The 12,100-nt window shown below is 49.3% G+C and overlaps 1 protein-coding gene across 2 annotated transcripts in view; it reads right to left on the reverse strand.

The window, feature by feature from the left end:
* The window catches only part of KLC3 (kinesin light chain 3), an 18,179-nt gene extending 8,642 nt beyond the window's left edge, over window positions 1-9,537 (reverse strand). The window contains exons 1-5 of one of the 2 annotated variants that reach the window (XM_027858519.1): window positions 9,434-9,537; window positions 2,943-3,211; window positions 1,734-1,982; window positions 792-852; window positions 214-433 (exon numbers count right to left, since the gene is read on the reverse strand). In XM_027858519.1, the coding sequence (XP_027714320.1) occupies window positions 214-433; window positions 792-852; window positions 1,734-1,982; window positions 2,943-3,203 (791 nt within the window). In that variant the 5' untranslated portion in view covers window positions 3,204-3,211; window positions 9,434-9,537. Of the gene's footprint in view, window positions 1-213; window positions 434-791; window positions 853-1,733; window positions 1,983-2,942; window positions 3,212-8,661; window positions 8,733-9,433 lie in introns of those variants that run through there. The other variant, XM_027859190.1, reaches the window with a different exon arrangement.
* Window positions 9,538-12,100: the final 2,563 nt, after the last annotated feature.

Below are 12,100 nucleotides of genomic sequence, written 5' to 3' on the forward strand. Positions count from 1 at the left end.
GTGAGATTGACTGGGGGACACGTGGGGGTGCCGTGAGATTGGCTGGGAGACACGTGGGGGTGCCGTGAGATTGGCTGGGGGACACGTGGGGGTGCCGTGAGATTGGTTGGGGGATACATAGAGATGCCGTGCCATGAGCGGCTGGGGGACACACAGGACGCCGTGAGATAGGCTGGATGAGGCATGAAAGCAAGTGTGGGGAGGGCCCCTCACCGGTACACCAGGGCCAGGATGTTCAGCATAGTGGCCACATCGGGATGGCAGTGACCAGACGTGTGCTCCAGGTCCTCCAAGGCCTGGCGGCACAGGGGTACAGCCACCTCATAACGTCCCTGCCCTGCATACTGGATGACAAGGTTGTGCAAGGTCCTCAGGCGGGCCGGGATCTCATAGCCCCCTTGCTGGGCGGTGGCTGCGCCAAACGCCTCGGGACCTGGGGTGCGGAGCGAGGCAGCCTCTTGTCACCCCACCTTCACCCCCACTGACCTGAGGCCTCGTCTCCTCCCCAGGCTTTGGCCTGACTTCCTCCTGGCTGCCCCTGCACCGGAGTACCCACAGATGAAGAGCCTGAAGGGACCCCAGCAGTCTTCGGGCCAACAGAAGAGGATGCTGAGGCCAAGAGGCTAAGTGATTTACCCAAGGTCACCCAGTCATCTGACTCCAAATCCCATGCTGTTCCCAGAGCACCGCTCCTAAGACCCCCTCCGTCCCCTACACAGGAACCCATTTCCCTTCCCAAGACCCAGGCCCCCACCCTATTCCCTTGACCGGTCCGGGGCCCAGACACTGACTTTTCTTGTCGTCACTGGGGAACAGAGAGGTAAGGCTGTCTCCACGTTCCTCCGTCTTCTCCTGGCAGGGACAGAGAATGATGGTGACATGAGTGACCTCAAATGACCTTGCCAGGACTGGTTCTTCTCTGAGGATCTGAAGGACGTCTGAGGGTTGGGGTTGGGGGTCATGGAGGGTTAGGTGCTGAGAGTATGATTCTAGAATTGCAGATTCAGAGCTAGGAGGGCCCTCAGAGGTCACTGAGCCTGAGGCCTTCATCTTACAGAAGAAACTGAGCCCTGCAGGGCTGATGCGATTTGTTCAACTTATTAAGGGCCTGAGGCAGGATTTGAATCTAGGGTGACCTGTTTCTAAGTCTAGAGTTCCATCCATTATACCACACTGCCTCTAAATGAAGGTCTAGGTGGGGAAGGGAAGGTGCATAGGAGAACCTCAGGACAAATGTACAATTAGGTAGTCTGGTATCTAGGGGAAATCTGAGAGCAGGAGAAAGAATGTCCACCCCAATGGGATACGATTGAATAGGCAAAGGGGTAGCCTGTCCCCTAGAGATGCTGAACTAAACCCACCTAGCCCCTAATAAAACCACCCTGGAAGCAGAGTGGAGGTGATGGCAGGCAGGGGACACAGCAGACAGCTGCCTAGCAGTGGATGACGAAGGCATGAGGATGTCAGACTGGAGGAACCTATGGGTGAAGAAATATGCCCCCTCGCCCTGGAGCAATGCCCCAGTCTCCCTGCCCTAGTTACAGTTCAGCCAAAGGGTGAGGTTATATGAGTGTGCCACAAGTCCGGGGTCTATAAATGAAGGTCTGAGGGACTCTAAATAAACGTGAGAATGATGGGGGAAAGATCTGAGGGTCCAGCAGATTCTAGAGGCGGCTTTTGTCTGAGGGCCCAGGAGAAGGGTTCTCAGGTGACGCCTGGACTCCAGGCGTTACCTTGGCTCCATCCTGGTGGTCCTCATTGTCCAAGGTGTCATAGCGCCTCAGCTGGCCCAAGAACTCAAGGTGACTCTTTTCCTCTTCAAGCTGGGCCACAGTCTCCTCACTGGCCTGCAGCCTCTTCCTTGTCTCCTCCAGCTCTTCCTGAAGCCATGCATTCTCCTGGGCCAGGCGCCGAGCTTGGGCCCGCAGCCGCTGCTTCTCGGCCTCCAGAGCCCCCATGTGTGTGGATAGCGCTAGCAATACCTGCCAGAGCACAGGCCAGGATGTGGAGAGGGGACTGACTGTCAGTCTGGATTCCAGGGATCCTTGCACATGCACACATGTGCACACACACATGTGCACACACACACACACATGTGCACACACACACACACACATGTCCTACTTGCACAATGCTCTTCCTCTTTCCTCTGTCTCTCTCCTCTTTGTCTCTCTTCTCTTTCTTCTCTTTCCTCTCTCTCTCTCTCTTTTTCAGTATTCTCTTAAAGCTCATTATAACTCAAACCCCTCCACACCTATGGTCTCACAACCACCCTTCACATTCCCTCATATCCCTCAGTGTCTTTCACACCTCTGATGACTGACCCACACTGAACAAACTTTCCTTGCCCCTCAGAGGCCCCCACATTCTTCCTTTGGCCCTTAGGACTCTCCGGTAATTGTCTCACCTTCCCTGGTCACTCTTCCATGTCATCGCTCATTTAATATTTTTTGACCCTCCCTGACCCACTAGCAAGCTCCATGGGCCACAGTAATTCCCTTCACATGCCCTATGATCCCTCTGCATTTCCCATGTGTCTCCTGTCTTCCCTCACCCTCCCAAGTCCCTTAGAGATTCCCAGACCCCTGAAGATGCCCCCTTTCCCCTACCTTCCCCAACATTCCCACATCTTTCAGGGTCCCTTCATGGGGATCCTCACAACCATTCTACATCCCCCAGACTCTTCAGAGCTTTCAAGGCATCCACCAGGGTCCCTGGAGACCCCACACCTCCCAGCAATCTCCTCATACATACTCCAGGGCCCTGATTGCCACGTCCCCCACAACCTTCTAACATCCTTGCTGATCGTCATAGACCCAGTGACCACCATGGCCCAGAACAATTTCTCAGACGCTCCCTATGCCTTCCAGTGAACCCCACAGCCCACAGTGACACTGAACACCCCTGTGATCCTCTTCCTACTGACCAGGAAAACCTCATACCTGGGCCTCTCCCAGCCCGAGCTCAATAGCCTCCAGGGACTGGCTAAGAGCATGGTGTTTCTCCTCCAGCAGATCCAGACCTGGGAAGGTCACTTCCCCCGAGCTGGTGCCAGCCTCAGTTAGGGCGTCCTGGAGTCGCCCAGCCAAGCTGCGATGCTCAGCTCTCAAAGCTTCCAGACCTTGGACCACGTGCCGCGTCTGGCTCACCAGCTCCTCAGGACTCATCCGAGCTGCCCCCAAGGGATCTACAGGCAGTGACATGGCTGCGCCTGCAGGGAGCAGGGGAGGGAGGAGGGGTTGGGATCAAGGGAGGATGGCCCCCCACTTCCCTTGAAGTGCTGGGGTCCCCTTCATGTGTCACTGGAGCAGATTGTAAGCTGGTAGTGATGTCAGACTTCAGTTATCTGGACAGCTGGTGGAGCCCGCCATCTCTGTCTCTGTCTCTCTCTCTTCCTTCCTTTCTTCTTCCTTTTCTCTCTCCCTCTTTCCCCCTTTCTCTCTCTCTCCTCCTCTTATCTTCTTCCTTCTCTCTCTCATCTCTTTTCTTTCTTTCTCCTTTCTCTCTTTCTATTGGTCTCTGTTTTTCTCTGGCTTTCTGTCTTTCTTTGTCTCTAGCAAAAACAGAGCAGCTGATAACTTCTCAACTTGACCTAATGCTTAGGGTCCTGAGCATTTTTGTGGCCGGGGCCCCTTGGGCAATCACTCAGGCTGGGGAAGCCCAGGGACCCCTTCTCAGAATCATGTTTTAAAATACATAAGATTAAAAATAGAATGTCAAAACAATTAATAGTTATGTTAATGTATTATAATCATTATAAAATAATTATTTTGAAATACAGTTATCAAGATAATTTTTAAAAGTTCATAGATTCCAGGTCAAGAATCTCAGCATTAGTGATCATTTCAACCACTCAAAAAATAGAGGACCCAAGATAGTATGTTCTGAATCTGATTCTCATCAATAGTAAGAAATTGCCAACATAGTACCTGATACAAAATAGGGGAGAAGGGAGGGGAAAAGGTAGAAGCATTTATTAAGCACCTACTATGTGCCAGGCACTCCACTAAGCACTTTACAAATATTATTTCTTTTGATTATCACATCAACCCTGTAAGGTAGATGCTATTTTTATGCCCATTTTACAGATGAGGAAACTGAGGCAGACAACCTCTGCTGAAGTTGGATTTGAAATTGGGTCTTCCTGATTCCTGTGCTGTAGCCCCAGTAATGACTTGCTTTCTTGACCAGTTGACCACTAGGGCAGAAATGATAAGAACCTTAGGGAGAAATGACCCCTCTCTCTTAAGCGTTTGTGATAGGAAAGGAGAAGCAATTGGGGCATAGTCTGATATCTTTCTCTAGATTTGAGAAGAGTATATTTCAAAGCCTTCAGGGAAAGGGTAGGATGCCAAGAATTAAAATTCTACAGGGGATATCAGACCAGGAGGGACAGGTAGCTGTTATGAATGAAATTCTGAAGATACAAAGGGAAACAATTCTGAATGAGGAAAAACGAGAATTCCCTGTGACACAAGGAACTCACCATAATAAAAATAATAAAAAGACATGGACAGAAGAGGGAAACAAGGGAAAGTAGCAGGATGTCTATAAAAGCATGGTGCGAGCTAGTTTGAGGATCACCGTGGCTCAGAATGAGCCAACAAGCCAAGGACCACAAGGGATGCTTGGGTTAGGTTTAGCCACATTGGAGAAGACAGGAGATCAAAGATAGATGGCACCATGTTGGGGGCATGAGATGCTGATAACAGAGAGAAGTCTCAGTTGCTTGAACCTTTCTTTCCTTGTTTTCTCTACTAGGGGGAATGAGCCTGTAGAGTGGGAAGGACAGAGCTGAAAGGGCTCATAGGGAGCCCCAAGGGCATACCCAGGATAAATGAGGAGATAGTGAGAAAATACCTCACTGCCCTCCATGAATTCAAGCCACCTGGCCCAGATGAACTACATTCTCAAGCTCTTGAAAACCCAGCAGATGTGATTGTGAGGCGTTAGCAATTCTCTTTGAAAGATGGCGGAGAACAAGAGAGGGTCTGCAGGGTTGGAGAAGAGCAAATGACCTCATTTTCCCAAAAGGGAAGAGAGCAGCATCTGCATAATATAGGCCATTGGATTTGACTTCCATTCCTGGGAAAATTCTAGAACAAGTTATTAAAGAAATGGTAAGGAACAGCTCTGGACGGCAAAAGAATGCTTGACCTGGAGTCAAGTTCAAACCCAGCCTCAGACACTTACTGGCTTTGTGACCCTAGGCAAATCATTGGACCTGCCTCAGTTTCTTCTAATGGAGGGGACAATAGGCAAACAACTCTGCATGAATAAGCTCTCTATATTGGATAAATTGGAAGTAAATAGAAGGGAAGTCACTAGAATTAAGAGGGATTGGGGAAAGCTTCCTATATGAAGTGGGATTTTGAAGGAAGCCAGGAGGTGGAAATGAGGAGAGTGTTCCAGGCATGAGAGACAGCCAGAGAAAATACCTGGAGTTGGAAAGTGGCATACCTTGTTCAAAGAGCAACCAGGAGGCCAGTGTCACTGGCTGGAAAAATAAGAGTGTGGGTGTGGGTGGGGTGTAAGAACACTTGAAAGGCGAGTTAGGGGGCAGTTACAAAGGACTTTGAATGCCAAACTGAAGATTTTCTATTTGATCCTGGATCAGGGATAGGGATAGGGAGCCACTGAGTTTCTTGAATGGGGAGGGGGGGTGACATGGTCAGATCTGGTGGTCACTTTGGTGGCTGAGTGGAAGAACTGGCAGGAGTTGGTAGAAGATTGAATGGGGGAGCAGAGAAGAGTGGGGAGCCAAAGATAATTCTAAGTTGCCTTAGGAAGATCAGCTGTCAAGGTGACCTTCCTAAATAAAGCACAGGTCCCTGAGAGCAAAGACTGCTCTTTTGACTTTATTTGTATCCCCAGTGTTTAGCCCAGTGCCAGGCACACAGTAGGTACTTAATAAATGCTTCCTGAACTGACTAAACTGGATGACATAGCCAGGATAAAAAAAAAAAATCTTAGGCTAGAGTTTTGATTGGGCTGAATGGAAGATAAGGAAGTACAGTAGAGATAAATGTAAAAGTCTTCCACTTGGGGACAAAAAATCAATCTCACAAATACAGGATAGAGGAGTCCCTGGTTAGATAGCAGTTGTTCTGAAAAAAGGTCTGGGGCTTTTAGAGGCCTGCATACTCAATATGAGTCAGTGGTGTGATGTGGTCTCCACAAAAAAGGGTTTCAGGATGCCTTTAGACAGGAGGCATGGTTTTTAGGTCTTTGTTGGACAACACTTATAATATTGGGTTCAGTACCAGGCATCACATTTCACAAAGGAGTGTCCAGAGGAGGATAACCAGCACAGTGAATGGTCCCAAGTGTCTGTGTCATATAAGGATCAGTTGAAGAAACATTTAGCCCAGGGAAGAGAAGGCTGAGGAAAGATATCCCAGTTGGCTTCAAGCATCTGAAGGTCTGTCATGCGAAGGAGGGGTTTGATTTGTTCTTTTTGGCCCCAGAGGAGAGATCTTGGAGGAAAGAACGAGGATTGCAAGAGAGACTGATTTAGGCTGGATATCGGGGGGAAAAACTCAACTTGCTAATAATTGTAAGAGCTATTCAAAATTGGAATGGGTGACTTCCTCCTTCTCTGAGGTCTTCAAGGAGAGGCTAGTGGGGATTCTTATCTCCCTGTTTTTCCTTACAAAAACTTCACATGTGTTTCTTCTCTGGGACTCCTCTACCCTGTCCCCACAACAAGGTTAGGCAACATCCAAGACACATGAACATCAAATGTAAAGAAAGGAAATTCAGGCTCAAATCCAGGTCCTGACCACTTTCCCAAACTATGGACCAAATCGGGGGTGAGAGGTGGGTTCTGTGTTGCATGACTTAGAGTTAATTTCTCTCTCTCTCTGTCTCTCTCTCAAGACATAGAACAGAGAATATCAGAGTGGGGAGGGAATATAAACGGAAGAAACTCCCTGGTATAAATCACAGAACTTGGAGTCAGAAAGACCTAGGTTCAAATACTTCCTTAGACAACTTGCTAGCTGCAAGACTCTGGATCAGTCACTTTAATTCTCTCAACTTCTACTTCCCCCTCTCTAAAGTGGGGATGCTTAGAGCACCTATCTCTCAAGGGTTCAATAAGATAGACCACGTAAAGTGCTTAAAGCAATATACAAATGCCAGTCTTTGTTAATAGAGAATAAAAACAAAACAAAAAAAAAAAGAAAAAAAAAGAATAAAAATATCATAAATTTCAGAGCTGGAAGAGATCTTGGGGACTATATAGGTCCATTTCCACAAAGGAGAAATCCTGATGCTGGGAGAGGGAAGTGACATGTCCAAGGTAACACACTGAATCACTGGGACTAGACCCCCAGATCATTTTGTATCTTTCTATCACCAGGGTTTAACACAGTGTCCTTGTATACAGGAGGTGCTATATAAATGCTTGGTTTTTTTTCCTTCTCCTCCTAGGGTGCTTAATAGATGCTTGGTGAACAAGCTCTGCATTGTTGCTACTGGAGAGAGGGTTGCTTGGGTGTGTGTGTGTGTGTGTTGGGGTGGGGTGGGGGTGTGCGTCTGGTGAAGCTTCTTCACCGTGACCTCATCCCTGCCGCTTTCTTGTGCTGGGAACCAGTCTGACAGCTGCCTAGGCAAGGGTGGGAAAGACCAGAGCAGAGAGATCTGTGGTGCCTGGTGAGGGTATGAGAGAAATTTGAAGAAACCCACTTCATCACTTAAGGGTCATCCCAGTGGTGCAGGGGAAGGACAAAATTGCCCCCAAGGAGACAGCTGTCCTCATGTCTCTTTCCCCATTACTCCTTAGCCAGGACATGGGTAGACACCAGCCAGCTTCTCAGACAGGTCAGGCTGGATGGCTCAGGGCATGCAGAGACAGATACATGGATGTCCATATCAGATGTGGCCCCTGTATATTGGACAGGTACACAGGTGGTCAGCCACCTCAGCAAACTCTAGCTGAGGTCATGTGCATCCCAGCACACAGATTACATGGGTTCTAGGGCCAGTTCTAACTAACCCATCAAATAATCTTGTGCAAGGTCTGCTGTACGGTCCCTAGTTGCCTAATCTGTAAAATTAAAGGGTTGAACTTGGCTGGTCTCTAAATTGTCTCCCATAGACCATAGACTGCCAACTTTGGAAAGGACCGTAGAACATAGGATGTCATTGCTAAAAGAGACCTTAAAAACACAGGATGCCGGAAGTGGGAGAGCCCTTAGAAAATTAGGGACCTTAGAATATGGGGTAAGAACAAGAGACCTTAGGACTGGATGTCAGAGAGGGGAAAGGCCATAGGACCAAGTGAATTGCCTGACTGGGAGGGACCACAAACAAATGATGTCTGAGTTTTGCACTTGGAGAACACTTAATCTCCAAGGGTTACACACTGCCTCGCTACAGAGCTCACCTCTCCAACGAAGACCCTGCCTGCCTTCACCCTCTCCCACATAGCTCTGTAAACACTCTTCCACACTCATCCAGCTATGAATGGCCCTGCTCCTAGCCCTTGACTCTGACACACTGCTGGACAGAATCTAGGATTTGGAGGCTGAAAGGGGACTTTCAGCCATATACCAGCATTCTCCCCCAAGCCCAGCCCCTGACTTTTCTTTTTCTTTTTCTTTTCTTTACACCAGATGAAAGAAGCAGAGAGAGGGGATGGGACAGGCTCAGGAGCACCTAGGTCGGTGTGTCGGGCCAGGATGGGCTCCAGGTTCTGAGGACTCCTCGGTCAGACCCACGTTGTTGTCTGTCACCCAGATCATCCCTCCTCTGGGCGGGCCGCAATCACAGCTACACACACATAGAGGCTCATCGTCCCCAGCCTGCATCCCCCCAACTCCCACCAGTTGCTTAGTCAACTCACTCGGGGGCCTCCTTCCTACCCCACCTGCAAGCGCAGGCCCCGCCCCGCCCCGCCCTGGTTTCTGTTTACCTGTGCCGAGGGGGAGGGACTGTGAGTGTATGTGGGAGTGGGGGGGGGGGTCTGAGTTTGGAGTTCTGGAGGGAGGGGGAGGGGCGGGACTAGGTGAGCCGGGACACCCTTGTAGTGAAGGCAGCAGGATTCGGGGGGAGGGAGATGAACTGAGAATGGGATGGAGTACAGGGCCAACGAGGGTGATGGAGGGAGGAGGACGGAGGAAGAGAAAGAGGGGGATAGAGGGAAGGAAAGGGGAGGGGCAATGTATGGAGGGGGGAGAGAGGAGGCAATGAGGAAGAGGAAGACAGAGGAAGGGGGAAAGGGGCAATAAAGATGGAAAAGGTGGGCAGAAAGATGGAAAAGGGGAGAGGGGGATAGAGGAAAGGAAAGAGGGCCGATGGAGGGAGGGGACAGAGGGAGGCAAAGAAGGTGGAGGGGGCCCTGGAGGGAGGGGGACGGAGGGAGGCAGGGGGGGTGTGGGGCCGGAACCGCGGGCGCCCTGGGCTCCCACCCGCTGGCCCGCTTCGCTACCTGTCTGCCGTCCGCTCCCCCCGGGGCTCCGGCTCCTACTCCCGCTGCAGTCCGTGCTGTCGCTGTCTCTGTCGCTCGGACTCGGGCTCGCTCTGCAGCCACCGCCGCAGCCGCCTCCCCTGCCTTCTCGGGGGAGCCTCCCGGAGGGCTCGGAGGAGGCTCCAGGCGGAGGCGGGGCCGAAGCCAGGATTAGGGCGGGGAGGGGACGCCCTGCCCCCTGCAGGTGAGGTTCAGCCCTCGGTGCTGTGCCGGCCCAGTGGGGGTGGGGAACCCTGGGCAGGGGGAGCCGTGACGTCAGAGGCGCTTAAAGCTCTTACTTCACAGTGGCGGAGCTGCAGATCGCACCTGGGTCCGGGGCGTCCTCCTGGGGCAGCCTGAGTGGGGCAGGCCCGGAGGCAGCGCACTCCCGAGTTGGACAGTTCTCATTGTTAAAAAATAAAATTTAGTTTTAAAAAAGGCTTTCCTGACGTCTGTTTACTTCGGCCCCTCCGCCACCAAAAAGCAGGCTTGGGCTCGATGTCCCAAGCTTCCCGCCAATGAGAGCCGTCCCCTAGGGGTGGGCTGCCCCTACTTCGGGGGGATCTTCAAGCCGAAGGTGGAGAACCTCCCTTCCGGGACGTTGTGCCAGGGTTCCTTTTGGATGGTGGCTGGAGCCTCTTCCGTCTCTCAAGTTTGGTGATTCTGTGAACTCTCCTCCAGCCCCTGCTCATTGTTCTGCCCCCATGGGACCAAGCCTTGACCGGACAGCCCTTTAGATTCTTGGGGAAGGTGACCCCCTAATCTCCTCTTCCCCAGTTCCTTCAACACCTCCTCATATGGCATGAACTCAAGACCCTCTTCCATTCCCGTTGCCCTCTCCTGCGGATGATAATGTTCAGTCGTGCCCAACTCTTCATAACTTCATTTGGGATTTTCTTGACAGAGATACTGGAGTGGTTTGCCATTTCCTTCTCCAGCTTATCTGACAGATGAGGAAACTGAAGCGAACAAGGTTAAGTGACTTGCCCAGGGTCATATAACTAGTAAATGTTTGAGGCTTAATTTGAACTCAGGAAGATGAGTCTTCCTGATTCCATGCCTGGCACTCACCCACTGCACCACCTAATTGCCCCCTTCCTCTGGATACTCTCTATTTGATCAATACCCTTCCTAAAATGTAGTACCCAGAACTGAACACAATGTTCCAGGTGTGGATCTGATTATAGTCACCTTCCTAATCCTGTATACTTTTTAAAAATTTGCCTTTTAAAAATCTCATTTGTGAAGGAACCTCCTAGTCCTGGAATTCTTTCTCTGTTGGTAAAAATGTACATTAACAATTGTTCTGCAATTTCTAATTCTGGAGAGTCGTCTAGGGCACTAAGAGGGCACTTGACTTGCACAGGGTCATAACAGTCCATATATGTCAGAGGCAAGACATGAACCCAGGTCTTCCTGGCTGGGGTTGGCTCTCCAAGAAATGAAGCTTTCTCTCTAGCTCATGGTTGGCAAGTCCAACATACACCATGCTTATCTGAAAGGAACCCAGAGAGAGAGAGAGAGAGAGAATATTAACAAATAGGAATATCAGGAAAGGCTTTGAGTAGAGGATGGCATCTGAGCTATATGGTGAGGAGGGAGTACATTTCAGGTAGTCAGAATGGTCTATGCAAAGGTGTGGAGGTGGGAAATGGAGTACCAAGTTCAGGAAACAGCAATTAGGCCAATTTGGCTAGAAATCCAAATGTATGAAGGGATATAAAATGAGAAAAGTCTGGAAAGGTAAGCAGAGCCAGATTACAAAGGACTTTAAGAGCCAGACAGAGGAAATTGTATTTTATCCTAGAAGGGATAGAGAACCCTGAGCAGGGGAGTGGTATGGTCGGGCTTCTGTTGTAGGAATATCAGTTTGGCAGCTGTGTGGAGCGTAATTGCAAAGAGAGACTACAAGCAGGGAAACCATTGTTGGAATCCATGAGAGATGATGAGAACTCAAACCTGGCTGGTGGTCGTGGGACTGAAGAGAATGAGATAGATGTGAGAGATGTTGTCAAGAGAGAAATGGCAAAACTTGGTAATCTATGGATCAATCAATCAATGAACATTTATTGAGTGCCTACTATGTGCCAGGCACTGTGCTAAGTGCTGGGGATACAAAAAGAGGCCCTCAAGGAGCTTGCAATATTGATTAAATATAGGGGGATGAGAGAAAGGAAAGCGCCAAAGATGACATTTTTCTTATATTATTCCCTGCATGATGGTATTCAAGAGTGTTTGATTTCTCATGTTCTGGGAGATTTTTGATCCTTATCTCTATGCAGCTTATCTTTAAAGTCAGTCATTTTGGTTTGAGTAGAGTTCGTGTGTTCTTTAATATTATTGCCTTTTGCTTTTTTTTTTTCCTGTGGAATTTCCCTCCAGTTAATATATATTTTTTGTGTGCTAAATTCTTATTCTTTGTCATGTATTCAATTTTCCTCCTCTGTTTGTGTTTTTTTAGTTCTGCATCGGGAGCTTTGATTTCTGTCACTCATAATTTCCTCTTTTAAAAGTTGTATTTTTCTTTTGAAAAATTCTGGATTTTTTTTTTGCTAATATCTCATGATTTCTGAAGAGGCTCTCTTTCATTGGGTAACATTGGTCCATTTGTTCTAAATATAATATTTGTTCTAAGAATTTTGGTTTCTT

This window comes from Vombatus ursinus, unplaced genomic scaffold, assembly GCF_900497805.2.
Source record: "Vombatus ursinus unplaced genomic scaffold, bare-nosed wombat genome assembly UNPS02000021.1, whole genome shotgun sequence".
Classification (NCBI taxonomy): Eukaryota; Metazoa; Chordata; class Mammalia; order Diprotodontia; family Vombatidae; genus Vombatus; species Vombatus ursinus.